General features: G+C 43.5%; 5 protein-coding genes across 10 annotated transcripts; 1 reads left to right on the plus strand and 4 right to left on the minus strand.

Annotated features, from left to right (window-relative positions):
- Positions 1–171: 171 nt before the first annotated feature.
- Positions 172–2,283, minus strand: LOC117620040 (NADPH-dependent aldo-keto reductase, chloroplastic). The gene is made up of 5 exons (XM_034350130.1): positions 2,164–2,283; positions 1,878–2,053; positions 1,223–1,466; positions 581–760; positions 172–480 (listed from the first exon to the last, which is right to left on the minus strand). The coding sequence occupies exons 1-5, from the start codon at positions 2,281–2,283 to the stop codon at positions 253–255; spliced, it is 948 nt and encodes a 315-aa protein (XP_034206021.1). The 3' UTR covers positions 172–252.
- Positions 2,284–3,573: 1,290 nt separating this feature from the next.
- Positions 3,574–10,811, minus strand: LOC117617732 (structural maintenance of chromosomes protein 2-1). Its single transcript, XM_034347240.1, has 21 exons — positions 10,311–10,811; positions 9,395–10,075; positions 9,117–9,260; positions 8,703–8,993; positions 8,424–8,609; positions 8,179–8,343; positions 8,039–8,098; positions 7,746–7,808; positions 7,417–7,508; positions 7,051–7,147; positions 6,736–6,852; positions 6,406–6,624; positions 5,872–6,012; positions 5,633–5,800; positions 5,368–5,552; positions 5,120–5,213; positions 4,960–5,048; positions 4,604–4,829; positions 4,343–4,417; positions 3,934–4,086; positions 3,574–3,762 (listed from the first exon to the last, which is right to left on the minus strand). The coding sequence occupies exons 1-20, from the start codon at positions 10,626–10,628 to the stop codon at positions 3,970–3,972; spliced, it is 3,528 nt and encodes a 1,175-aa protein (XP_034203131.1). The 5' UTR covers positions 10,629–10,811; the 3' UTR covers positions 3,574–3,762; positions 3,934–3,969.
- Positions 10,812–11,077: 266 nt separating this feature from the next.
- LOC117617733 (NO-associated protein 1, chloroplastic/mitochondrial) lies at positions 11,078–14,789 on the minus strand. Of its 6 annotated transcripts, none has more exons than XM_034347242.1 (13): positions 14,367–14,789; positions 13,854–14,039; positions 13,674–13,760; positions 13,513–13,592; positions 13,226–13,307; positions 13,008–13,028; positions 12,668–12,713; positions 12,379–12,497; positions 12,196–12,309; positions 11,981–12,088; positions 11,806–11,895; positions 11,527–11,636; positions 11,078–11,392 (listed from the first exon to the last, which is right to left on the minus strand). In XM_034347242.1, the coding sequence occupies exons 1-13, from the start codon at positions 14,778–14,780 to the stop codon at positions 11,143–11,145; spliced, it is 1,707 nt and encodes a 568-aa protein (XP_034203133.1). In that variant the 5' UTR covers positions 14,781–14,789; the 3' UTR covers positions 11,078–11,142. The 6 variants fall into 6 exon arrangements, with proteins under 6 accessions (XP_034203133.1, XP_034203132.1, XP_034203134.1 ...); XM_034347241.1 differs by having other exon boundaries at positions 11,981–12,079; positions 12,154–12,309; XM_034347243.1 differs by lacking the exon at positions 11,981–12,088.
- A 474-nt stretch (positions 14,790–15,263) lies between these two features.
- On the minus strand, positions 15,264–16,542 carry LOC117619706 (probable aquaporin TIP5-1). The gene is made up of 3 exons (XM_034349712.1): positions 16,294–16,542; positions 15,775–16,025; positions 15,264–15,657 (listed from the first exon to the last, which is right to left on the minus strand). The coding sequence occupies exons 1-3, from the start codon at positions 16,421–16,423 to the stop codon at positions 15,271–15,273; spliced, it is 768 nt and encodes a 255-aa protein (XP_034205603.1). The 5' UTR covers positions 16,424–16,542; the 3' UTR covers positions 15,264–15,270.
- Positions 16,543–19,279: 2,737 nt separating this feature from the next.
- Positions 19,280–23,278, plus strand: LOC117618426. The gene is made up of 3 exons (XM_034347993.1): positions 19,280–20,628; positions 20,707–22,466; positions 22,704–23,278. Exons 1-3 carry the CDS (start codon positions 19,280–19,282, stop codon positions 23,276–23,278), a joined length of 3,684 nt encoding a protein of 1,227 aa, XP_034203884.1.
- The last annotated feature ends 4,681 nt before the right edge of the window (positions 23,279–27,959 follow it).

Below are 27,959 nucleotides of genomic sequence, written 5' to 3' on the forward strand. Positions count from 1 at the left end.
AGATGATACCTGAAACAAATTGTGTAAGAAAAGTAGCTGTGACATTATTCTGCTCTTTATTATGTTTATGGGAAGACCAAATGGCAGGATCATGATTTGGAGAAAAGCAGCTGGCATTCAAAATCTATTGGATAAATTCTACTTAAAATTAGTATTGGCACAATTTGTATTTAAAATTATAATATTTCATTGCAGATGAAACTTGATTGATTGCATACAATTAATACAAGAATGTAATGTAAAATGAATGAACTAAATCTCATCATCCCATAAGTCTTCAAGTGTCCTGTATGGGCTCGTGGTTTCATTCACAAGAGACTCTCCCCTCATGATCTTCCTTTCTTCCAATCTGTCTATCTCCATGAGATCCCCGTCGTCCAATTTCAGATCGACGGCCCCAATGTTCTCCTTCATCCTTTCTGGATTAAAGCTTTTCACAATCACACTTGATCCCTTTGATAATCCCCATCTTAGGGCAACCTATATTATTAAGTAAAAAATCTAGTAAATGACTTTTTTTAAAATTTTAAAAATAAATGTAAAAACAACTTTGGGTTTGCTATTTGATTGGATTTTATACCTGGGCTGGGGTTGCTTTGCGCTGGAGGGCAATGGACTTGATGATTGGGCTGTCCACCACAAGTGTTGATCCCCATGAATTCCCGGGGCCACCGAGTGGTGAATAAGCACTTACATGGATATTGTGGTCCCCACATGCCCCTCGAAGTTTTGTTTGCCTCCACATTGGGTGCATTTCCACCTGTATATATTATGATAGATGGTGATGAGATGACTGATGAGGAGGACAATAATATCCATAGTTGCCTTTGAAGAAATGCATTAACATTGTTTCAATTGACTTTTTTATTATTATTTTTTTACAATCACAATTCATTCATGCCCCAAAGTTATGAGGAGGAAAAAAACAGAGATTACAAGAGTGGAAAATGCCAATATACAAAAACAAATATCAACAAACATATAAGAGTTCAAATTAAAAACCATTACAGTTTATAGATATGCAAAAGTGATAGTCTTTACTCTTCATAAAGTTGTGAGTGGTAATCAAAACCCAACACGTAGAATAATAAAATAGTAAAGGAATGGCCCATTACCCATAGGGGGTTGGAAATTTTTTCATGCATTTTCAAACCTAACCTCATGAATTTGTAATTATTTTGACTAAAGCTGTTGGGGTTGCCGAATCCCTGATAAATTTTACCTGATTGACTGCTGGAGGCACAGAAGCAAAATCCAAAAGCTGCTCAATCTTTCTGGAGGAGAAGTTGCTTACACCAATGCACCTACACAACCCCAAGTCCAGGCACTTCTCCATGCCAGCCCAGGTGGTCTCCAAGTCCAAATCTTCAAACTCATCTTCATTTGGAATGGGATTGCAAGCCCATGGCTTCAATTTCACTGGCCAGTGCACTAGGTACATGTCCAAGTGTTCCATGCCCATGTTCCTGCAACAATCAAATCAAATCAAATATTTTTATTATTCACACTTAGACTTACACTTAGATATTTGCATTAGTTTGTTTATTTCTTCTACAAAAGATATAGAATCTATCCATCTATCAACTTGCATGGATTTATTCTCAAAATCCTAGGCCATGGATTTTGTCTTCATTGATATCCTCATCATCATTATCTTATCTTTTAGCTAAAAGAGGTGAGATCTCATCAAGAGAAGGGAGAAGAGATCCTGCTGATGTAAGAAGATCAAACCAGATTGTATTTGAATTCACATGCACTTTGAGTGATTGAAGGGCATATGATATGGTATGGGTCCAAATTGAGTTGAATGTAACAAATATAAGTATATTATATATACATATATAGTTAATAATGGCAGCAATGGTTGCTTTGCTTACTTGAGAGTCTGCTTCAATCCTGAAACAGGGTCATGGTGATCACTTCCCCATAATTTTGATGTAACAAAAATGTCTTCTCTTTCAACTTTCCCATCGAGAATGGCCTCTGTCAAAGCGCTTCCTAGGGCTGGTTCAGAACCGTATATCTTTGCAGTGTCAAAATGCCTATAGCCCATCTGCATTACAAAATCATGTACTTTTAGAATATGCTCTCATTCATTTAGTACTTGATAAAAAGTTTTTAAAATAAATTTTTTTTAAAGAAAAGAAATTGTACGGAATGTACCTTGAGGGCCATATGGACGGCTGCTTGTGTTGTTTTCCTGTCATTTTGGAAGGAATAAGTGCCCAACCCAATGACGGGCATTGTTATTCCACAATTCAAGCGAACCTGATTGTTCTTCATCTCTCTCTCTCTCTCTCTCTCTCTGTGTTTAGCCACAATGCATATCAAAAATGGCACTCTGGTGCAGCTATATATATATACACAGAAGAACGTCCGTCACCAAAATGTCAACATTGTTAACTGTTTTCTTAAGACACTTCAACCCCATTCAATATTTAAAACAAAAATAAAGATTTAAAACTTATATAATTAACTTGTTTCTAATAAGTGATGATATGAAGACATTGAAAGAGAATTATTGATTTGAAACAAACAAATCAAGTCATGGGATTTTCCATGTCTCTAGGGATTTCATGAAATGGCCCAAATACCCAATGGACAAGTATCTTAGAGCATCATTTTGGAACAAGATTTAGCTGTACATATAAAATATAATTAGAAACAAATTATTTTTTGGGAAGTATTTATACTAAAGTCAACTAGTCTCTGCCTCTGTGTCACCATCAAAGCAACCGTTGCTTCTCAGAACTACAGGTGTTACCTCCTCCTACCTTCTCCCCACTCTCTCTCTCTCTCTCTCTCTCTCTCTCTCTCTCTCGAGCAAGAATTGAAGACAGGCAAAATGCTTGAGCGTGCAAAATAATTATATTTTTTTAAAAGGGTTTGTTGACTCTTAAACAATAAATAAATGAATTTAAGTAATTGGGTATTTGACATGCAAATTTGTCAATGCATTAAGTCAACGGAAATTGAAATTTTAACTAATTTATTTATTTGTATAAGCATTGTTCTTCCTTAGTCTTCCCTGCTCTTAGTTGACATTGCTCCAAAGTCAAATGGAGGCACATTTGGACGGCTTTATTTTATTTAGTTATCAGTTTGTTGTTTAATGTTGTAGTTTATGCAGTCTAATCTTTAAGCAACGAATCTGAATATAATTTTCTTCGCCTTGACAATTTTTTCCTATTTCACTTTCTTCACCCTCCAACATATAGTCTTTTTTTTAGGATTTACTACTCAAAGTAGCAGTACCAACTACCAAGTTGATTTATTATATAATATATTTCAAATCCTTTTTTCTGGGAAAATCAAAATCGGATGGAGCGAGGTGATTACATGTATTTTCAATCCCTTCCTTCCCTTCCCAAGATATGCATTTTGTTATAATAACTTCAGATTCTGGAGACATTCACTACAAGACATGTTGCATATTTTTGGAGCACCGCACCGCCACAACAAAGACGCGTAAGGATCCTAAAAATCCTGTCATGTGAAGCTCGGATTTTCTCATGTTCCTCTGATCTTGTAAAAGCCGCAACTCATTTTGTTTGTTTTTTTCACGAGCATATAAAATATAATCACAAATTAGTATTTTACAAATCTAAAAAGTAGGCAGCAATTACATTTACACTTTTTACATACATGAAGGCTGGAAATTGTTTTTACATAATTAGCATTACAAAAACAGAAAAACAAGATGTTTTCCACTACACATTTTTCACATAAATAAGCTTCACCAAAGGTCCATGTTGTAAACATCTGAAACAAAACAGAAAAGTTAGCAAGTTATAAGTCAAAGTTCATAGAAAAGCCACAAGACTACCAAAACGCAACCTTTTTTTTTTTTTTTTTTAGAGCTACCAAAGTGAAAATGAACATGAAAAAAATATACAGTAGAAAGAATATATGGTAAGGAAGCTGGAAAGGTACCGAATTCGCATGATTCTCCAAAAATAACCAAAATCACTATTTCTGCTTAGCTGCAACAGTCCTTTGAACAGTTGAAACTCCATCCACAAATTTGGTCCGGAAAAGAACATTAGCATTGTTGAACATGCCTTCTTTCAGTGAAACCACAATAAACTGCAAAATGTGATGAGAACAAAGAGAGAGAGATGAAGACAACTTGATTATAATTTATAAGACATCATTCATTCTTAGTTAAACCCATGCGTAAAGCACCATTCTTACTTAAGTCCCATGTAAGAACTGTTTCCCATACAATGATTACAGCCAAAGTTCGGACCCTTTAACGGTTCAAAATTCTTCAGAGGTTTCAATCAAAGTTTATCATGAAAAGAAAAAAAAATGCCTATGCAAATGAGGGAATCCACCAGACCTGGGAGTGTGGGAAATGAGTTTTGATCATTCTTCCAATATTCTGTGTGTGGCTTAGATCAAGAGCCGCATCAACCTGCAAATGAAGAGAATGTCATGCCGACAAAAATTATATCTAAACAAATAGAGAGCAACATATGCCCTTAGAAACTCTATTGCAAGTACTATAAGCAGCCCACTACATTACTCCAAACAAAAAAGAGTAGCTGGATTTAGTAATATGGAGTAGCTGGATTTATCATAAAATAAAAGTTAACCGGACCTCATCCAGTATATAAAGTGGAGCTGGTTTGAAGAGAAGCAATGCCAAGATGAGAGAAAGTGCAAGCAGCGATCGTTGACCCCCACTCAGTTCTGACAAGGACTGTTTCCAAACACCACCAAATGCAACACGAACCTCAAGTCCATCTAGGAAGCTGCACCCTTCAGGAGGTTCAAGCTTTCCCATTGTGCCGGGCAAAAGGGTGGAAAAGATAGATCCAAAGTCGCTGAAGGAAGAAAATTTTGGAAGTTGTAATGGAAGAAAGAACCAAGAGCATCATAAAAATAGAGAACCAAGTAGATGATTATAAAGTCAACTAAATTTCAAAGCAGGTGATGACATAAAAGAAGACTTACTTGTTAACCTTTACCCAAGTAACTTTCAGTGTTTCCTTCTTTTTCTCATCCAGCTCTTCTATCACCTTCTTGATCTTAGACTTATCATTCTAGGAAAGGCAAACCTAGAGTAAGAAAAAGAAAGCTAAAATGGTATTTGGACAGATCAAGGGTAACCAACCTCAATGATGTTCTTCTTAGACATGAGATCGTTGTACTCATCTTCTGCTTTCTCGAACATTGCCATGACTTTCTTATTCACTCTTTTCTCAAGACTACAAAAGAAGGGGGAAAGTCATCTTTGCATCATGGAAGATACTAATAGCATAACTTTAAAAGTTGAGATCATCTCAAAGTGAAAATACTTCAGTCTTAGAAGCAGACAATCAAAAACAAAAAAGATGAAAAAGAAAATTCCAAGTCACAAACCCAGACTGTTGTGCCTGCAGTTTCTCAAGTTCTTCCCTTGCATTACGAGGATCTCGCAAGCTAAAATCATAATCAGTCCCAGTTTTACCAAATAGTTGTTTCTCGGATGCAATCCAGGCATGCTTCTCCATCAATTTGTCTACTTTCGTAGAGCAATCTTTCTGTTCCATTTCCATTCGTTTTACCTAGAAAAGAAAATCGAAAAGGAGGTTCGTTAGCATATAATGTTCTGGAGAACATATATAGAGGGAAATTAGAAAATTACCTCATTTTCCATTTTCTTCCGTTCAAGATTTGTCTCGCTAAGTTTATGTTGAAGTCTTTGCTGCTCCTTAAGAATGCCACTAATTTGGGAATCACAGTCCTTCATCTTCATCCGAATCGAATTAAGCTCAGATTGTGCCTGATCATGCATATATCTGGTGGAAGCTACCTGCAAAGGAGATGCATGCACCATGAAAATTGTACACAAGAGAACTAGTCAAATCAAATATCAGTCTTTACCTTTTCTCTCTGCTCTTCTACTTCTGAAGTTAGGTTGTCAATTTGCGTTCTCAAAGAAGCTAACTGAGTCTCCAAAGATGCAAGTTCCTTTATAATAGCTTCCTTTTCCAAAATAAGCTTCTCTTTTTCATTTTCATGCCCCTAGCAGTGAGTAAAACCATGCCACACAAAAGTTAAAGAGCTACTGCAGAATCAGGCAGATATTTTTACAAACTCAGCAACTAAAATAATCTGAGCAGTTGTCTATAAAATTAGCTACAAGATCACTTCTGAATAACATGAACATCCTACAGAACTCCCAGGCTTACATGACACTCCACCAGTTTTTATGTGGTTTCAAGTTTTAACATTGACAGACCCTGCCTCTCAAGTTTATATAATGGAAAGAGAATGAAAGATAATGGTTATATCACGAAGTAAACTAAAAATAAACTACAAAGAATTAGCTTGAAACCTCAAGGGAGGAGCAATATATTTAGAAAACCTCATGTGTGGACAATCCTTATATTACAACTCAGCAATATCAAAATCTACCTTGAGATTCTTTGAAGCTGATTGCATTTGAGCTTTTGTTTCTTTAATCCTCTTTTCAAAATCTTTGAGCCTTCCCTCCCGGCTATTATCATTATCTTTGATTGATTTCTCAAGCACCAACACTTTATTCACACAATCTTCATAAAGAAGCTGCTTTTCTTTAGCTGCAGATTGCGCTTCTTGAAGCTCCTGCTCAATCCTTCTTACTAATTCACCAAGCTAGGTAGCACCAAGAAAATAATTATACATCAAATGATTGCATGAACCAGTAAAGGAAATTGCAGAATAAATGTGTGCTCTGTATGCCCAGAAAAAGAGAGAACTGGAAACCTTATGATGCTCATTTTGCTCAGCCCTGCCCTGAAATAACGAAAGGTCATACGATTTAAGTTCTAACTGTGCTTTAAGGTCCATGAACTTCTTCTGAAGAGGCAGAAGCTCTGTAATCTGCAATTTAAGAATCAGCAAAAATATAAATGAAATATGTAAGAAGATCAACTCATGTACAAATGCTTCCAATTCCCAAGGAAATGCAGAAACAGCCCCAAAAACACAGTATTAATGTATTGAGTTGCAATCAAGAAGGGCCTGATCATCTATTCTTATGCAGAGAAAAAAAAAAAAAAAATTATCCTGATGGTCAACCTTAGCTTCGATTTCAGTCAATCTTCTCTGATGCACCGAAAGTTTTTGTTCAGTCTCAGCCAGCTCGTGAAGTTGCCTTAACAGATCACCCCCACCCCTGTGACAGTAAATTGTTGCTTTAGAAGGCTGACTAACTAGATATAGACATAATCACTTGAAAGCGTCTTTTAGTTTTTTCTAAAAGAAATGTTAGCTTTTAGTTACTCAGTGGAGCATTAAAAATGATTAAGAAGACAATGATAAGTTTGGAGCATTAGTCAGGAAAATGTTAACAATAGCCATGTTTTGAGAGAAAGGAATAAAGCATCAGATATATCCATGTCTAGACCAATTTGAACTAAGAAGGAAAAACCAACACTGACTTACTTGCGGCTTCCACCAGTTAAAAGGCCACTAGGCTGAAAGATATCACCTTCAAGAGTGACACTTGGGGTGCGAATTTCCCTGTTAAAAGCAACCTAGAAAACATTCAAGAAGATGCAGAGTCATGCACCCTTCTAAATATAGATTTGAATAGTTTAGAAGTACATTTATAGAATCAGGCTACATCAAATCAAACTTCTGCATGCCAAAAGATTCAGCTTAAACAGGTAAAACTTCAGAATAAACCATTTCCAAAGCAAGCAGAAAAGCTACAACTTGAATTGCACTGTTCTAGAAATGTTACATGAACAAATTAGCAAAGTTGGTCCTACCTCCTTTGCAGCATCAATAGTTTTGCAAACAAAGGTTGAACCAAAAACGAATTCCATAGCACTCTGCAATAAACACTGAATTTAGTTAAAAAGTGAAATATAAATTCCAAAAGTCTGTTGATTGTGTCTGCACAATATCCCAAAAAGACAAAGAAAGAAGCCTACAACAAATTCCAAGCACCCACAATTGTCTAAGTACAGAGAAACCGGATGAAAGAACTCTACACTCCCTAATATATGTATTAAAAACTAAAATCAGGTTTAAGTCTTATATAGGCCTGCTCGATGCATACTCTTAACTCCTCATCATAACCAACCAAAGAAAGTGCTAGTTCTGCATTCTCCTTGCCAACCTGAAATTGAAATCGGGTTTTCAGCAGACGCGCTACACGGCAAGGAAAAGAGGGTGGGGTGTATTGATAGAGAAACTAACCAATTTAACAGCAGCATGTTGAACCCTATGATGAACAGTATAAGGCTGTATTTTGTTCAAAGGTATAATTGTTACTCTTCTTCGAAGGTTTCCATTCTGAAGAAGTTGTTTTCCAGTACTCTCTGTGTCTACAACAACATTAAACAGCTTTCCACCAGCAGTAACCTGCAAATTGTATTAATGTAAGAGTTGATACATAATCTAATTCATGAAATGAAATTATATGTAATCAATTCACTCCTGACCTCTAAGGCAGTCATCGTGGAGCTATCCTTCACTTTGATAAGTCTTGCAACTACACCCTTGACCTTGGACCTATCAAAATTCTTCTCAGGATCCCGATATGTGAAGTCAACGTTTGCTAATTGACCAGAAAGATTTCGCATTTCATCCTTCAATTTCTGCACCTGCTCCAACTCAGATGCACGATCCTGAAGAAATATACATTTACAGAAATAAGAGCCAAATTGAGATGACAAACTATTTAGGTGCAGAGCGAATGATCAAGCAGAAAGCATGTTAACCTTTTGTAATGCTTCCATCTGGCCCTCCTTGTATGGAAGAGACTCCTGTGCCATTTTAACATTTGCCAGATCTTCTTTTCTAGCTGTAAGCTCCCTTTCTACGGCAACAGCTTCTTCACGCTTTGACATTAGCTGATTATTTTTCTCTTTCAACTCCCTTTGACAGTGGCTTATTTTTGTTTTCAGCTGTTTCAACTCTGTTTCAGCACTCCCAACAGCTATTTTGGCATCACCTAATTGATCTTCAAGGCATTTCTCATCATTTCCACTACTCTTTCCAGCTAGTATGCCCTAAAAATAGATTTCTTGAATTAATCACCCTAATCACATTGACAAATACTTTGTTTTGCAGACAACTGTATTCGTTAACATTGGCAATATTAAGTAGAAACCAACATAGAATACAAATCTTACCTGGTACTCCTTTTCATACTCATTCAGACTCTGAGAAAGTTCCCCTGCTCTCTTTTTCAAATCAGCCGCACCTTCATCAGCTTTTTTTATAGCGAAGTCCGTCTCTTTTGCAGACTGCTTCATGTCTTCAATATTGCTGACAATCTGCCAACAACAAGATGCAAATGCTATAATTATTCAATTGTTAAGCCAAGGAATATATGAATAACTACATAGCAAACTTGAAAGAGCTCAATAGAATAAGAAGAATGAGTGAATCATAGAATATAACCAGTTACCTTTTCAGCATTTTCCTTTTCAGTCCCCAGAGTGTCCTCTTTATTATTCAGTACAGACACTTCCCTCACAAGATTTTGAGCAAGCGCATCTACTTTGTCAGACAAAGTTTTTACTTCTCCACCCATTCTAGCCTCCTTTTCAGCTGTTAACTTAGACATTTGTGCTTCCATTTCTTGTATTTCTTCCTGCGTCTTTCTCGTATCATCGTCGACCTCAGAAATTCTGGCCTTCACCTGCTCCACCTCACACACTGCACTGTCTCTAATCCTCTCCGCTTGAACATATTCATATGCAATGCAAAACCTTTTAAGCCGATCCAAGTCAGCATTTCCATTAGCCCATTGCATGTACCGTGTCCTTTCTCTCCTCAACTTGTCCAAGGCAGGCAGTATCTCCTGGTCAAGAAGGTTATTGATCTCATCGACTTTGCTCTGTTTCTTCTCAAGTGTCTTCAAAGCCGCCTCTTTCTTGGTCTCATACATTCTTGTCCCAGCAGCCTCTTCAAGCATGGACAGAATCTCGGGGGGTTTCATATTTAAAACCTTGGTAATGCGCCCTTGCATTATAAGAAAATGCGGGTTGTTAACATTGAGCTGCACCGAATGAAAAAGGTTCTGGACCTGACTAGGCTGCGCAAGTTTGCCATTGATCAAGTACTTGTTCCTTCCACCAACCACAATCTATAAATCAAACCAATAGTTTCTTATCACATACTTAGCAATTAACTCCATTTTGAACCCAACAAATAAAAATTTGGATACAATTCGATAAATACGAAGGCCATTATAATCACTCGAGCAAATTATCATTAAATCCAACACTAATGACAGTCAAGGAAAGAAATTTTTACGCAAGAAAACCCAAAATTGAAAGCCAAGAAGAGACCAAAAAACCGAAACCCAGCAAATGACTTACCTGACGGGTGACTGTGATTTCGGGATGGGCCTCGTAGCCGAGGGGACTGCGGGAGCGGTCGGAATTGTCGAAGATGATGGAGACGGTGGCCTTTGTAATGCCGGCCTGGCCTTGCTTGTAGACGAGCTCTTGGAGATTGGCAGCCCGGACTTGCTGCAAATTGGTGATGCCCAAGACGAAGCAGATGGAGTCGAGGATGTTGGATTTGCCCGACCCGTTGAGACCCGTTATGGCGTTGAAAAACGGGTCGAACCCGGGCACCACCGTCCTCGTCGCGTACGACTTGAACCCCTCCAAGCATATCTCCTTGATGTACATTGCTGAGCTTTTCCAATTTCAAAGGAGAGTGTGCGTACAGTGAGAGAGATTGAAAACCCTAGAGGAGGAGCTTCTGCTTCTCTTCCTTTCCTTTCCTCTGAAACACTCTGAACTCAAAAGTTTCGAATTTCAACACGCGGCACGTGCAAGGCGGGAAAACTACTTTGGCTTCGATTCAAGAGAACTCAAAAGGACATTGGATCTTTATTTTAGCTCTTGGGCTATACCAAAACGGCGTCGTCCCTGAAATTAGTGACTACAGAACATGGGCAAGAGCCCAACTGAGAAGTAAATTTAGATCTTGGACTACACTCATTGGTCGATTTTGTTCTTTTTTTTTTTGGTCGAAATGTTTTTGTGTTCTATATTATCACTTTACAGAACTAATCCTCGCATTTGTTGTCATTTTCATTTTCACATTCTATATATGAAAATTTGCCTTTGTTCAATTTTACAACAAAAATTGATTGCATATATACACGTCAATTGTCATAGACATGAAAAATTACAAGCATCAAAAATGCCATTTTGGTCTTACTTCCTCTTCCTTTTCAGTCAACTCCCTATACTGATACCATTCTGCTCCAGACTTACCCACTGGCAATGGGGGCCTAACAAATATTTCGACTGGCTTCGGGACATGCACGGCTAAATGTAGCTCTCCTGCAGCTGCTTCCGTTCTGGAATCGGAACTTGTCGATGATTTGCAAAGGGGTTCAACAGTGATCCATCCTAAACCTGATATGGCCACATCACAGGCCGGCCTGCGTGAACAGAGAAGAGAAGAAACTTTCATATTGGCTGACCAAAATAATCACCATGAATTCGGCATTTACATGGGACCAAAATCAAATAACAAATGTTGAAAGAGGTAATGTTAAGAGCATGAACAATGCACCTTTCCACATCTTCAAATTTTATTTGCAACTGACGCTCAGTTTCAAGTCCTCTCCATTCATCTGCTCTTTGTTTTCCAGTTGGAGGTGTTAACAGAACTCCAAGTTCTTTCTGCAACATGTCAAAAAAATCCCACGTCATTCATATAGAATGTATCATATATGTAAGAGAAATATGAATACACGGTCCAAGAAGGTAGCTTTCAAAATATTTCGAATACCTGCTTTACTTATAAAAAGATAACAAAATATGATTAATCTCAAGTGAGACCATGGTTTACCTGGTAAAACTCATCTGCCTTGTCAGAAGGTACCATATGAATCTGAAGACTCTTTGGCCCGTAAAATGTCAATCGTGTTTCAGGGAGAACCTGAAATTATCGACAGTTTGATCAGTCAGGAAAGACCATCCATAATGAGACTGATAAAGTCAATATATGTGAAACTACTCAAAACCTTCAAGACATCTACTCTGACAAGACCTCCCCAGAATATTGAATAGCCATTCAAACCATTGGAATAGTCATTCCCTGCTATTCCATTTCCAGAGGACACCTGAGAATTCTGGTTAAGAATAACCAAAAGTCACTAACTAGAAGATACCAACAGATAAACTACTAAAAGGATACAAATACAGGGTAAGAATAACCCCCTAAGCTGACTAAACATACAGGAAATGATTGACCCCTTAGCCGACTTTGAGGAGCAAGGGCAGGTAGATCTTCTGAATGAACCACTGCTGCTTGCCTATGGTGGAGATGAACTCCAGGTGTGTCATATAATTTCTGTATGAAATAGAAGGTTACTATGCTAGATTTGAAAAGTTCTTGATAAATAAAGATACTGTGGCATACCCCTCCTCCTAGGAAAGCATTAATTTGAATTGGACCTAAGGTAGTTCCCGGAACTGCAGATTGTATTGGTTTGTACTTTTGCGCTGATGCAGCAACTGGATCGTTTTCTGCCATCATTTCTGGTATCACAAAAATAATAAAAAGTCAAGTAAAAGGAAGAACAACTCATTTAGTAAATGAAACACTGGTCAATTATCTTTCTGAAATAGAACTGTATCTAACTTTAAACTTGAATAAGCTACATGCCTACCAAAGGCAACAAAACACAGAATGAATGTCATTAACTTACTCAGCAAAGCACTGATGAATGCAGATTTCCCAACATTTGCTGAGCCCTATAGAAAAAAGTGTAATGTGAACTCTCAGATATGAAAAAATAAATATACATACATATATTTCTCAAATAATGAAAATATTATTTTTGATAAATTAGAGCAGAGTAAAAGACTAGTAGTAATTAAAACCAAAGGATAATCAATTGATAATGAAAAAGAACGACAACGGTTTTCCCTCTTGTTACATGTATTATGTACACAATTGTTCAGGTTTCAAAATGTTTTAGAATCACTTGACAACAGCACATACTGGGTACTATATGCATTAAGTAAACTTCCAGTTAAGAGACTAACCAGAACATAAACGTCCCGCCCCTGCACCAAAAAACAGCCAATGAATTCAGGTTGAAATAAATTTAAATGATACACATTTATATTTTGTTTCATAGAATAGCAAGTAAAAAATAGGTCATCCTATTTACTCAGCTAGCTTTAATTTCTGATATCAATAGTCCGATTAATGAACTTCACACATGCACATGCGCACAAGCACAAAAAGAGAAGTAAAGAACCTTCTTCTCCTTTTGGATCTCTGATGCAACTCCAGTTACTCCAACCAAAGACTTTGAACTTGTAAGATGAACACTTATAACACTGCAAATAATAGAGTCTCAGAAGTATAATTCAAGCTTCAATTTTTGTAATCACCGTTTCAAATAACTCAAACTCAATAGAGCCCTAATCCCAACTACATGGGACCAGTTTGCATGAATTCCTTTCTCATCAAGAATTCCAGGAAACTCTTTAGATTGATAATATTATCCATAAATAAAAGCATAGCCAAGGAAACCAATCTTACTTAAGCTTCTTCTTTGCAGTGGCCTCTACAACCCAATCACCAATACAATTAAAATCAGTCCCTTTGGGAAGTAAATCAACCTGATATTAGAAAGTATAATCAATAGAAAAGTCGGTTACATCAATATCACATTAAATAAGCACCAACAGGCAGTTTAATACCTTAGTAATCACTAATATTATAGGATTTGCACCAGCCAAATCACGCACACGAGCCAAAAAGCTACCATTGAAGTCCACAATATCAACCTATACGCGAGTAACTGATTAAGACATAGAATTTAACATTCCTCAAGGCAACTCACTTACTTCATAGCAACGCAAAGTTAGAAAGTAGTTTACCAATTTAACTATCAATGCTCTCTCATGGCGCAGGTGTGCCAGCTTCTCCCGAAGCTGTTCAGCCATAATGAACTGTTTCCCGCCAGAATAGCCCCCATTCCCACCAACAGCAGTTATCATGTGCCCATGAGACAGAAGCTTGCACCTTCCGCATATAACGGTTTTAAGCTGGTGGTGTTTCTTCTTCTGCGCATTTACATTTGGTAAGCAAAAGCAAAATATGAGCATCTGGAACTCAAGTAAACATCAGTAAAAGCATTTTGGACTCGGAAGTGCTTTTCTTGCTTTGAAATGCAATAACTAAAATTTAACTTAAATACCAACAGCAAAATTACACCCCAATTCAGTAAAAGCACTTTGGTCATGGAAGTGCTTTTCTTTCTTTGAAATGCAAGAACTAAACTTTAACTTAAAACACCGACAGCAAAATTAAAACCCAATTCAGTAGCTAAAAAAATTAAAATCCCATTGTCAAGAGAAATGAAATTAAAGTCCTACATGAATAATTTATACCAATGCGTAGGTCTCGGGGTCCGAATAACCCGGAGCATCGGGCTCCGAAGTCTGTAACGGAGCTCCACACCCATAACAACAAGCGACGTTCGTAGAAACCTTAACGGGCTTCTCTTTCTTCTTCTGCTTTTTCTCTTTGAGTAAGACCTTCGCAGCCTCAAAGGAACGGTGTCGTTCGAGGAACCGGTCGCCTGGGGTCGGTGCGGCCGCTCCGGTGCCGTCGGGTTCGGGTGGGGGATCCAATGATTGGTTCTCTGAAACGGTTGCTTTCTGATGGGTCTTTTGTGGCTGTGAAAATCTGCAGAATATAAGAGTGGATTCCGAGTGAAGATTGAGAAGCTTGGTTTTTGGGATTGTGAGGTGGTAGGGGAGGGTGAAAGGTGAGAGGAAAGATGAGAGGGTTTTAGGCGCCATTGCTGTCAATGGATTTGGACTTGTTTTGATAATATTTGTGTTTTTTGTACGTTTAGATTACACGTGAGAGCAATCGTCGCCGTTCATTTTCTAATTTCCGTTATTAGTCGTTAAATTATATACATGTAACAAAAATCAAATGAATTAATCGAAAAAAATACAAGTTTCTTGTGAGATTAATCAAACAGAACTTCATTAGAATGATTTATTTTAATAAGATGTAGCTTATTTTGGACCGATTAATCAAATCTTTATTCTGTTTATCCTAATAATTGTAATGAGCTTGTAATTTAAGTAGTTAAATGATGAATTATGAGTTATCTAGATCATATGTTCGTCGCATGAAAAAGAAAATTAAGATTTCTGAAAAAACTAATAAAAATTTTAGCCTTACATAACAACAAACTACAAATGTTACAGAAGTTAATGACTAATGCTAATAACATAAGAAGCACATTATCATAATAAAATCTGCCCTAATGGTTTAATTTCAGAAGACCCCAACTCCCTCTGTAACTCCTGTAAGAGAATCTGGAACTTGGGTAGGGAACACCACATTGTCATATAGAAGTCCAGCAACTGCAGCACCAATCAAAGGTCCTACCCAGTACACAGCTTGGTTCTTGAAGCTACCGGCAACGACTGCAGACCCAAATGCACAAGCCGGGTTCATTGATCCACCAGAAAACGGCCCAGTTGCCAGGACATTGGCCCCTGCCATCAACCCAATTGCCAGGGGCCCAATGCCCCCAACCGCACCATTTCTAGGATCACCAGCAGCATAAACCGTGTACACCAACCCAAATGTAAGCACACCTTCCAAAACTGATGCCCCAAAACCTGTCATTTCTTCTGTAATTGCATATGCTGGAACATGCTGCATATTCCCCAAAAAAAGAAAATTGTTTTGGTTAAAACTTGTTAAGATCCTGCATTTATAACAACCCAATAGACTAAAACATACTATAATTGTAGCTATGTGGAAAAAGAGTACCTGCCCAACAACAGTTACTTTCAAGAGAAGGCAAGCCATGACAGAGGCCACCATCTGAGAAATCCAATAGCAGATGGCATTGGGGACACTAATGTGTCCTCCCACGGCCATGCCGAAGGTGACAGCAGGGTTCACATGGCCACCGGAGGCATTGGCTGCGATGTACACGGCCGAGGCCAATGCAAAAGCGTTGGCAATGGCAACCACCACCAGACTAGCTGGGTCTGATGCAGCATCTGGCATCAACTTTCCTGCCAGTGCCATACAACAAAACCAAACATATTAATGGCTACAAATTAAAGTAACAACAACAATAGCAACATTTCCCATCAAACTGTTAAAAATTAAGAGACTGGTACGTCCAAATTTCATGCTTCCATTAAAGCTCCTTGTGTAACAGACCAAACAATATGATATATATGCCTCAAGTTACAAGTTAGAACACAATAAATTGAAAATCCTCCGTTAAAAACTGACAGAACAAAACTATTTAGAAAAAGAGGAAAGAGAATGACTCACTGGAGGACATCATAGAGCCCACAACAGCAAATACAAAGAAGAAGGTTGAGATAAACTCTGCAAGATAAGATCGAAGAGCATTGGGAGTAACTGCTTGCCGAAATCGAGCGGTTAGTGCAATTCTAGCCATTTTGCCAGAAAATCAGTCAAATCAAATGTTAGAGAGAGAGAATGGATTTCACTTTCAAGGTTGGTTTGAGTAAACGAAACTAAAAACAGAAATGAATGAAAGCAAGCAGTTAGTGCAAATTTGCTCTGTGTAGGGGGAGTTATTTATATATTCAACCAAGAAATGCAACGTTTTGGTGAAGGGTTGTGTTGTGAAGGTTATACAATTCAAAAAGAAAAAGGGTAAAAAAGGGTTAACCGCCAAGCCACGTAGGTCATGTCTATGTGTGTGTGATTGGGAGGACATGGGTGAATTGCGGTTTATATCGTTGTACACATTCGTAATGGTCATTATCTGTTTTCTTTTCTTCTTTATGTTTTTGGTGGAAATTATCTTCTTAATTTGTTCATCTATACTGAGCTATTTACTTAATTTTTTTAGTTTATTTTGCACAATTTATATACTAATCTTTTAGTTCTCGCTTCCTTCTTAATAATGTGCACTGTACGATTTAAAATACTTTTATTTCATTTTTTTGCAATTGCTAATAACCAAAATTTTAAAAGACATGTGTTTATACCGTATATTAACAACCAATGACCACCTGACACGTGGACGGAAACGACAACTTGACATCACAGGCCCTTCGGCATATCCCCTACCGAATCCTACACTTCCTGACACTTTTGACCTAGGACACGTGTCATGCTCTCGACCAGCTCCTACAGTCCCACATCGGAAATATAAACATAATGCACACCTCCCAAGGCCTATATAAGGAGACCCCTATTCCCAAAAGAAGGAGGGAGAACGATCAACGGTACGCTATCGCTTGATCTGTAATCTGACATTTACTAAATCCGTACTTACTTAAGCATCGGAGAGCCTTCGGCCGGTACCGCACCGGTACCCCAAGGTCTTACCGAACGTTCCCTTTTTGCAGGAACTTGATCTTCCGAAGACTAACTCCCTTCCGAAGACACAATATCACTAAGTTGGGCGAACCACGTGTCAAACCACTTTTTCGCATCAACAGTTTGGCGCCGTCTGTGGGAAACGAAAAACAATTAACCCACTATCCCCTAAACACATGGGGACCACTTCAATACCCACTTTTCTATCGGAGGACGGGGCACCGTTCGGAAGGCAAGCTGGAGCTAGCCCAACGCTACCCCCATGCACTCCCTACGGAAACGCCCCTCAACCCAAACAACCGCCGAGGCCGAGCTAGTAGCCCAAATCGCCTCCCTGCGAAAGGACATGGCTAGGCTTCAGGAGCACAACCACCACCTTTCGTCCAAAGTGGACGAAACCCAACGGCAGCTGCACCAGCAGCACCCGCAGAACATCCAGACGACTCACTCTTCCGAGAGCTTGGGAACCCCTCATAGGAGGAGGTACGGAAAGGCAGCAAGGGCAACGCCCGCGCCTTCCAAACAGTTGGTGGTGCCAACACCGCGGGATCAACCACATGTCCCCAAGAAGGTCTACTCCGATTGCCGACACAGGCTCAATGATCGGGAGGCAGAGAGACAGAGATCCCCGATCAGGATAAGCGCTCGACTACGGGAATCCCGGATGAACGCCGGGGGAAGTAAGTCACCTATTCGGAAGGTCCAGGGATTGAACTCCACGGAGTCGGCATCCGAGTATATCCCTTCCGATGCGCAAACGTCCACCTACCGTTCGGTATCAACTCAATACTTGGGGGATAACTCCGTGAGCCCGCGAAGGCGCTTGGAAGACTATGATGCCGAAGGAATCCCAAGCCGAGACCCTGTTGTCCGACTCCTTTTTCAGAAGGTCCAGAAAATGGAAAACGACAAGGCTCGCTCCCAGGAACCTGAGCGGGGAAAGCTTCGGCCCGGGCCGTTCACGAGACGCATCCGTCGCTCTCGGCAGGATCGGGAAGTGCAGCCCTTGCGCATACCCTTCTACACTGGTACCGAAGATCCTTTAACCCACCTTCATTCATTTCAGTCTGCCATCGGATGCAAGGGTCTGAGCGACGAGGGGCAGTGCCTGCTATTCCCGTCTTCACTTACCGAGGCAGCCCTAAATTGGTTCTACCGTCTGGAGCCGGAAACGGTGGATTCTTTCGACGAGCTGAAGCAGATCTTCCTCAATCACTTCATGATCCAAACGGATCGCCTTTACTCTGCCGATGATCTGTACACGATTCGGCAGAGAGAGGACGAGCCACTGAGAGAGTATGCGGCGCGTTTCAGTCACGAGTACTCAAGGTGTCCGGAAACAGATGATAGGGCAGCCTACGGCGCCTTCAAGAGTGGCCTTCGGTCCTCGCATTTCCGATACCTAGTACACAGCAGCAACTGGCGCACGTATGATGAGCTGATGAAGTAGGCGGCGGTGCACGCCAAGGCCGAGTACTTCAACTCAAAACCAAGCGCTTCGGCACGCCGAGAGGATGCAGAGCCAAGCGCTTATCCAGCGAAGGCGCCATCCTACGAAAGGGCCGACTCATATTCGGCGGGCCATAAGCGGAAAGACAACCGTGCCGATCGAAGAGATCAGCCAAAGAAAGGGAAAGGGCGGTATGGTCGCAACGACAACCGAGGACCCCTGCCCAACCGTGACCACGGCAACGAGGTCTTCACCCTGCTGAATACCACGTATGAAACCGTTCTGATGAACGAACAGGAGGTCATACCCAAGCCGAATATTCGAAGACCCAATCGGCAAGACAACCGGGAGACCGGTAAATTCTGCCGATACCATCAGCACAACAGCCACAACACGGAAGATTGTATAAGTTTGAGAAAGATTGTGGAGCGGCTGATCCGAGAGGGGAAACTGGACCAGTATATCGCCCGGCAGCCATCGGCGCCGGTGCCGAACCCTCCTCGGCAGATAAACATGATCAGCACTATCAGCGGAGGACCTACCGTTGCGGGGATGAGCCACCGTTCGATGAAACAGTATGTGCGTGCCGCGCAGTTTCCTCAGGTGCTCGGAATAGAGGTGAATCGGTTCCAGGAGACACCAAAAGTTCATTGGGAGCCGATCACATTTTGCCAAGAGGAAGAAGAGGGAATCCTCTATCCCCACGACGACCCAATGATCATCCGAGCTGAAATTGCCGATTACGATGTAGGGCGAGTGCTGATCGATACCGGGAGCTCCGTGAGCGTAATCTTTGCTGAAGCTTTCAGAGAGATGGGAATCAATGACAACCAAGTCGACCGGCAGTTGACACCTCTGTTAAGCTTCTCTGGAGACCTGGTCCAACCAATCGGTAGTGTCAGACTGCCAATTACATTTGGCACGGCGCCGAGAAAAACAACAACGTACGATCAGTTCCTCATCGGCGACTGCCCGACGGCATACAACGTTATCGTTGGCCGAACGGCACTGACGAGGATCAAGGCGCATCTTTCGCCCCACATGCTGTTGATGAAGTTCCCCACCCCGAACGGCACGGGGGCAATCCGGGGAAATCAGTTGAGTGCGCGGACTTGCTACGCTACGGCGCTCAAGGCAACCTCGTTCAAACTCCCCAACGAGACCATGACGGTGCAGGGTTTGCCGAACGGTACTGGACCGGTTGACGACCCTAGAGATGAATCTCCCACCCCTCACACACAACCTGCCGAAGAATTGGAGACTATAACCTTGAGCGATGAGCAGCCCGATCGACAGGTTAGAATCGGCACTAGACTCACTGCGAACCTCCGAACGCAATTCATAGACTTCTTGCGGCACCATTCGGAAGTTTTCGCGTGGTCTTACGAGGACATGCCCGGCATCGCCCCGGACGTGATTAGCCATAAACTCACCATCTCCTCCGCTTATAAGCCCGTAAGGCAGAAGCGCCGATCATACGATGCCGAACGGTATGAGGCGATGCGCACGGAGGTCGAAAAACTTCAAACCATCGGTTTCATCCGGGAAGCAACGTATCCGGTATGGCTTGCCAACTCCGTCATGGTAAGAAAGTCCACGGGCGGGTGGCGAATGTGCCAAGACTATACCGATCTCAACAAAGCCTGCCTGAAGGACAGCTTTCCGTTACCACGGATAGACCAGCTCGTGGACGCCACGGCAGGCCACGAACTGCTGAGCTTTATGGATGCCTACTCCGGCTATAATCAGATATTCATGCACCCTCCCGACAGCGAACATACCGCATTCATAACGGACAAAGGGTTGTACTGCTATAATGTCATGCCGTTCGGTCTGAAGAACGCGGGGGCAACTTATCAAAGGCTCGTCAACAAAATCTTCGCCGGTTACATCGGCAACATCATGGAGGTTTATGTTGACGACATGTTGGTAAAAAGCAGAACTGCCGAGGATCACCTGCAGAACTTATCGATCATGTTCGGCATACTAAAAGACTACAGGATGAGGCTGAACCCGAAGAAATGCGCCTTCGGTGTATCTTCCGGGAAATTCCTCGGATTCATGATCAGTCAGAGGGGGATTGAGGCTAATCCCGAGAAAATAAAGGCAATCATCGATATGGAGAGGCCGAAGACGACGAAGGACATTCAGAGCCTTACCGGACGCGTGGCCGCCCTGACCCGCTTCATATCGAAGGCTACCGACAAATGTGTACCGTTCTTCAAAGCCTTGAAAGGGGGCAAACGGGATATCACATGGACTGCCGAATGCGATAACGCATTTCAAGACTTGAAGAACTACATGAGCAAAGCCCCTTTGTTGTCAAAACCGCTGCCTGGAGAAATTCTCTACCTATACCTTTCGGTATCCGGAACTGCCGTCAGCTCGGTACTAATTCGGAAACCAGAGAAGGCAGAGTTACCAATCTTCTATGTCAGCAAGGCACTCCAGAATGCGGAACTTCGGTATCCCCCATTAGAGCAGCTGGCTCTAGCCCTTGTTGTCTCGGCCCGAAGACTTCGGCCATACTTCCAGGCACACGGGATCAAAGTCCTGACCAACCAACCCCTCCGGCAAGTCCTCCAAAAACCAGAAATTTCGGGCCGATTGATCAAATGGGCGATCGAACTCGGGGAATTCGACATACAGTTCGTTCCAAGGCCCGCGGAGAAGGGCCAGGCTGTTGCCGATTTTATCTCCGAGCTTACCCCAGCAACAGTACAACCGACATCTGAGGCGATTACCGAGACCATCTTGCCGGGTCAACCAGGCACCGAACGCCTCGACACATCAACTCCCGTCTGGGGTTTGCACGTCGATGGCTCGGCAAACCAGCAAGGATGCGGAGCGGGCTTGGTGCTGACAACACCGGACGGACTCAAAATCGAGTACGCCCTCCGATTCGACTTCCGGACATCCAACAATGAAGCGGAATACGAAGCCCTCTTGGCCGGCCTTCGGTTAGCCAAGAGCATGAATGCAAAGCAAATCCGAATTCACAGCGACTCTCAGCTCATTGTGAACCAGGTAACGGCAGACTTCGCCGCCAAGGATGCCTCCATGTACGCCTACCTTTCAACCGCCCATCAGCTACTCCGAAGTTTCCAAGCATACGAGATCAAACAGATCCCCAGAGGCGAAAACAGCCATGCCGATGCTTTGGCAAGACTCGCTTCGGCGATAAACGAAAAAGTCGGAAGAAAGGTACCAGTGGAGATCCTTGCCCAACCGAGCACGGTAACCTCCGAAGCGTGTGCCGTACGGTATGAGGATACATGGATGTCTCCTATCTACTTATACCTAACGAACGGCACCCTTCCTGGGGATAAAGCCCAGGCCCGGAAGTTGAGATACCGATCAGCAAGATACACAGTTATCAACGATGTACTCTACAAGCGCGGCTACACTACCCCGTATCTCAAATGCCTCACGGCAGAGCAAGGGGAGTACATCCTTCGGGAGATTCACAGCGGTGTGTGTGGCGACCACTCTGGATCCCGATCACTCGCCTACAAAGCCTTTCGGCAGGGATACTTTTGGCCTACCATGCACCAGGACGCCAATTCACTAGTGAAGAGGTGTGACAAATGCCAGCGCTTCGGTAATGTCCCACATATCCCTGCTGAACCTCTCACACCGATTGTAAGTCCTTGGCCTTTCGCACAATGGGGACTGGACCTGATTGGCCCAATGCCGCAAGGCAAGGGGCGGGTAAAATATGCAGTGGTTGCCGTTGACTACTTCACCAAATGGGTAGAAGCCGAACCTCTTGCAACCATAACGGCAGCAAAGATTGAAGATTTCGTCTGGACTCACATATGTTGCCGATTCGGTATCCCATATGCTATCATTACCGATAACGGCAGGCAATTCGATTCGGAACTCTTCAGACAATTTTGCACCCGTTTGAAAATCAACTTGTTCTTTGCATCACCAGCCCATCCCCAGTCGAACGGTCAGGTCGAAGCAATAAACAAAATAGTGAAGAAACTGCTGAAACGGCAGCTGGACAAGGCAAAGGGAGCCTGGCCGGAAAAGCTTCCCGAAGCACTGTGGGCCATTCGAACGTCTTACCGAACGTCCACTGGAGAAACCCCTTTTTCTCTGGCTTTTGGATCGGAAGCGGTGGTACCCGTGGAAATCGGCGAACCCTCCTACCGAACGGAAACCTTCGCACCGAAGCAAAACGAAGAGGCCCTGTCTCTAAGCCTTGACCTACTCGAGGAGCACCGAGCACAGGCCAACCTTCGGAATAAAGCCTACAAACAGCGTGTGTCTAGGTATTACGACTCTAGGGTCAGACCCCGCTCTTTCCGAATCGGGGACTGGGTCATGCGCAATGTATCGCTTGCGACGAAGGATACCACGGAAGGAACCCTCGGACCTTCCTGGGAAGGACCATATGAAGTCATCGGTATCCTTCGCTCGGGAACTTATCGACTAAGAGGCACCAACGGCAAGGCCCTCGGCCATCCTTGGAACGTAGAACATCTCAAATACTACTACAAGTGACCTAGCCTACGGCAGGTTGAAACTGTAATTACTCAATGTATTTGTTCTACTGGAATTAATAGAAAGCCATCGGCACTATTACTTTAGCCTCCCGTTAATTATCAAATTGGCCTACGGCAGTTAAATGATAACATCCTACGGCATTCCACTTTAGCCTACGGCAATAAGCGATTATCATCATTTTTACCCTACTGATCCCGTCGGGACATGGTGAAATTTGAATTTACCACTATATCGGCAATTAGCCTACGGCAATTAGCAGTTAATGGAATACTTTAACTTAACAATTAGCCTACGGCAGTTAGCAGTTATAACGAACTCACACGAGACATTTGAAAGTTGAATAAATACTTTAAAAATTCCAATTAAGGGATGCCCTCGGCACCAATGTGTTCGAAGCAAACATTAAAAGAAAAATACAAAGTACAAAGATAAAACCGCCCTCAGGCGGCGGCTTCGTCACCAGCGGCAGCCTCGGCAACCCCGGAGCCCCCGGCACCGTCCTCCCCTTCGTAGTCTTCAATCATCTCTTCTGTAATTCCCTCCGGAAGGGGAGGAGGATCGACAGCGAAGTTGAGGTTCAGCTTCTGGCCGGGGTTGTACCGTTTGAATCGGTACAACATGTCCGCCATCTCAGAACCAACTTCCCTGTCCAGCAGGGTAGCAAACTCCTCGGAAGTACGGTATCCTCGGATCGCCGCCTGAACGGCAGCCTCGACCTCCTTTGCCTTGGTCCGCTCGGACTCCTGCAGGGCATCCTGAACCGCCTCCGACACGGCCTCGGCATCCCGCGTTGCCGCCCGCGCTGCCTCCAAGGCCACCCGCAACTGCTCCGCCTTCGCCTCCGAAGCAAGGGCTTGCCGTTCGGCGGCCTCTTTCTCCTTGAGCAGATGGGCTTGGTCCTGGATGGCTTTGCCCGCTTCGGCGACCTTAGCCCTGCCGTCGTCATAGGCCTTCTTCGCCCGTTCGGCAGCGGAGATGGCTCGCTTGACGCAGAGCCACATCTCCATGGACGCCTGCACACAAGGAAGATAGTCAGAAAGAAGCCCCATTCGGAATATAACAATTATGAAAAAATAACACCGGAGGTAGAATCTTACCGCTGCCTGCAGTCGGAAGGCGCGTCCCGCTTGCTCCCGAAGAAGTTTCTTCGGCAGTTCGTCAACTTCCGGTAGTTCCATTTGTGATCCGAGGATCATATGGTTGACGAACTGCACCGCCTTCGAAGGGCAGGCGATGGTGACGGCCTCGGTAGGTCCGTCCTCGTCCTCTGCCGCAAATACGGCCCTAGGAGCCTCCGACGGGCGCTCCGTTTGGAAGCGGGCGAGGCCTCCAAGTCCACCATCACCGGCCGTTTGCCGGCGGCTCTTGAAGCGGCAGCATCGGCATCCGGCTGCCTTGTGACTTGACCCTCGGCAGTAGGCCGGGCAGCGGTTTCGAAGCCCAACTGCCGCAGGCGCTCAGAGAAGACCACGTCCTCGGGATCCGTCTCTTGCCGAACGGCAGGGGCCTCGGGCTGCTTCTTCTTCTTCTTCTCGAGGCCCATCATAAGGCGCCGCCTCGAAGATTCGTTCATCTTCTTGGCCTCGGCAGCCTTCCTTGCGTCCGTCACCTGTTAAATGCAATCAATCAATCGGCATGCGTACAAAAAGAGACAAGGAAAACGTAACAAGTATACTTACTCTCGGCAGGGTTGATGAGCCTGGCTCTGATGAGATTATCGGTGAAAAGGAAGCGCGGATACACCCGCTCGGCAGCAGGGACTTTCAGCCTCACCCTGTCGACTTGCCGAACCTCGCTTTGTGTAGGGGTCGGCTGCTTGATTTTCCCTGTCCGAGGAAAGAGTCAGTATGCAAATATAAATAAGAAAAAGTAAAAGACAGCCTACCGATCGGCAACTATGAACCCTACCGGCGGTTTGGAAAGTCGTGGGCACTGGGAACTGCGGGCGCACTCCCGACGGCGATTCCCAATCCCCGGAGAGTAGCACACGCCGATTCCTCCACGACTTCTGGGAGGTCGGCACCGAGCTGATGAAGTGACCCTGCTCGGAAGCCTTCAGGCAGTTCGCCTGAACCCAGCCACCATGGTCGACACTCTTTGATTTGGTGATGCTGTAGAGATGGGAGAATTGCTCGTAAGAGGGCTCCCCCTCCCCGGCAATCCCAAATGCCTTTATCACCCCCATCAGGGCAACCCAGAAGTTGGGGTTGTATTGGCCCGGGGCATACCCGATCTGGGCAAGGATCCTCTGCACGGCAGGTTGCAACGGCAACCGAACCCCTTGCAGAAGGACGTCGGTAAAGAAGGCCACCTCGCCGTCCGCTGGGTCGCTGAGGGACTCAACCGGACTCGGAATCCTCATCCTTACCGAATCAGGTATGAAGTATTCGGCCCTGATCTTCTCCAACTCCCGTTCGGTGATCTTGTTGGGCTCTAGGTAGTCGACCCCGAACAGGGCCCTCTGGGGGATGCCCACCGGTATCCTGGGTGGCCCTCGGTGGACGATAGTCACCCTCGGACGAGAAGGACCGGCAGTACCTTCACCGCGACCGGAGGTAGTGGCCACGGGCTGGTTATCGAACGGCTCGACGTGGGTACCGTCCTTATACACTGCGGCTATGGGAAGCGGCTGTCCCGTCATCAGCCCCTTGCCGACACCATGGGTAGGAACGGAGATCGCCTCCTCACCGGTGTCCTCTTGACCCTCGGCGTCGAAGCTCACAGACAAACTAGATGTGTCCCAGCCCGATGATAACTCTTCATCGAACGCGTTGGGCTCACTGCCGAACGATGACTCGCTATCGGACATCTACAAAAAAAAAGAGGAGGGAGAAAAGGAAACTAAGGCTCATACAACGCTATCCTACCAATACCTACGTCGCTACCTATGGCCACTAGACTACCGACGGAAATCCTATGTTACGATCGGCAAGCCTACGCCATAAGGAGACGTACAATCAAATAAAAGAGAGTTGAGGGTACCGAACGGTATTTTACCTTGAGTATTATGGTAGCCTTGGTTGCCGTCCAAACGCTTCGGAAATCGCCTTGATTGCCGATAACTCACGCGAAAATCGCCTTCGTTGCCGTTAACACTCTTCGGAAATCGCCCACGCAGAGCTCTCGCTTCAACTCTCAAACGCAAAGCTAGCTCTATGCCTGGAACCATCTCTATTTATAGGGAGAGGGCTGCAACGGTACGCCTCGGGAAACCAAACGGCTCATAATTACAGCCGTCAGACGTCGCTTCGCTGGCCACATGTCGCCCGGTGGATGGTGGTGTCAGTTGCACGCCTGCTACAGAAGACGAAGCGTCTCTGCACGCCGGGTGCAGAAGGCGAAGCGTCTCCACGCGCCAGGCGCGGGAAACGAAGCGTCCCTGCCTTCACCCCTCTCAGCATCGGCGACCCTTCAGATCTCAGGGGAGCCTTCCACAAACAAACTTGCCGAACGGCAGGGCATCTATGAACCCTCGGGATGGAACCAAATTCCCTTCCGAAGAACCTTCGGAAGAGAACTTGGGGGACTACTGTTTATACCGTATATTAACAACCAATGACCACCTGACACGTGGACGGAAACGACAACTTGACATCACAGGGCCTTCGGCATATCCCCTACCGAATCCTACACTTCCTGACACTTTTGACCTAGGACACGTGTCATGCTCTCGACCAGCTCCTACAGTCCCATATCGGAAATATAAACATAATGCACGCCTCCCAAGGCCTATATAAGGAGACCTCTATTCCCAAAAAGGGGGAGAGAACAATCAACGGTACGCTATCGCTTGATCTGTAATCTGACATTTACTAAATCCGTACTTACTTAAGCATTGGAGAGTCTTCGGCCGGTACCGCACCTGTACCCCAAGGTCTTACCGAACGTTCGCTTTTTGCAGGAACTTGATCTTCCGAAGACTAACTCCCTTCCGAAGACACAATATCACTAAGTTGGGCGAACCACGTGTCAAACCACTTTTTCGCATCAACAACATGAAAACATTAGTCTTATTGCACTTAAACTCGATCAACATTTAAGAAGATAAAAAGAATCAAAATGAAGGCTCTCAAGATCTTAAAATCGAAAGCAGCACACAATCTTTAAGAACTCCAAACACTCAGCAAACGAGGCCTGCCTCTTAGGTCTCTTTCTGCTACACCTCAATTCCATTTCCCTCCTCGTGTACTGCTCTAGCACATCTTCTCTATACATAAATTCCTCCATGTCACATTTCCCGAAAAGGAAATCTCCCATCCCATTCTTCAGTGGCACTGCTGCGTCACTAGAAGAAGCAGGCACCACCAAAGACAGAGAAGAAAGATGAGAAGGTGGTGGGTTTTCCATTATGGCTTGCTCTGTGCACCCATCACATAAAGAAACTTGCCTAGCCATAGAAGAAACAGATTGATTTGAAATGGTATAAATAGATTGATTTGCTTGTATGTAAGGTAATTTGTATTTTAATTACCATAGAAGAGAGATCAATAAAACGCGGCGAAACCCATTAATTAGTATTAATTTGTGATTATCCACTTTATGATGACATGACGAGTTGTTTTTAGTAGAGATACGATACAATAATTACCATTAGGAAACAAGTGGGAAACTTCCGTGTAAATTATACCAAAGTAAAAACAAACAGGAAGAAGATGAATTAGAAGAGAACCCAAGAAAC

The sequence above is a fragment of the Prunus dulcis genome, chromosome 2, assembly GCF_902201215.1.
Source record: "Prunus dulcis chromosome 2, ALMONDv2, whole genome shotgun sequence".
NCBI lineage: Eukaryota > Viridiplantae > Streptophyta > Magnoliopsida > Rosales > Rosaceae > Prunus > Prunus dulcis.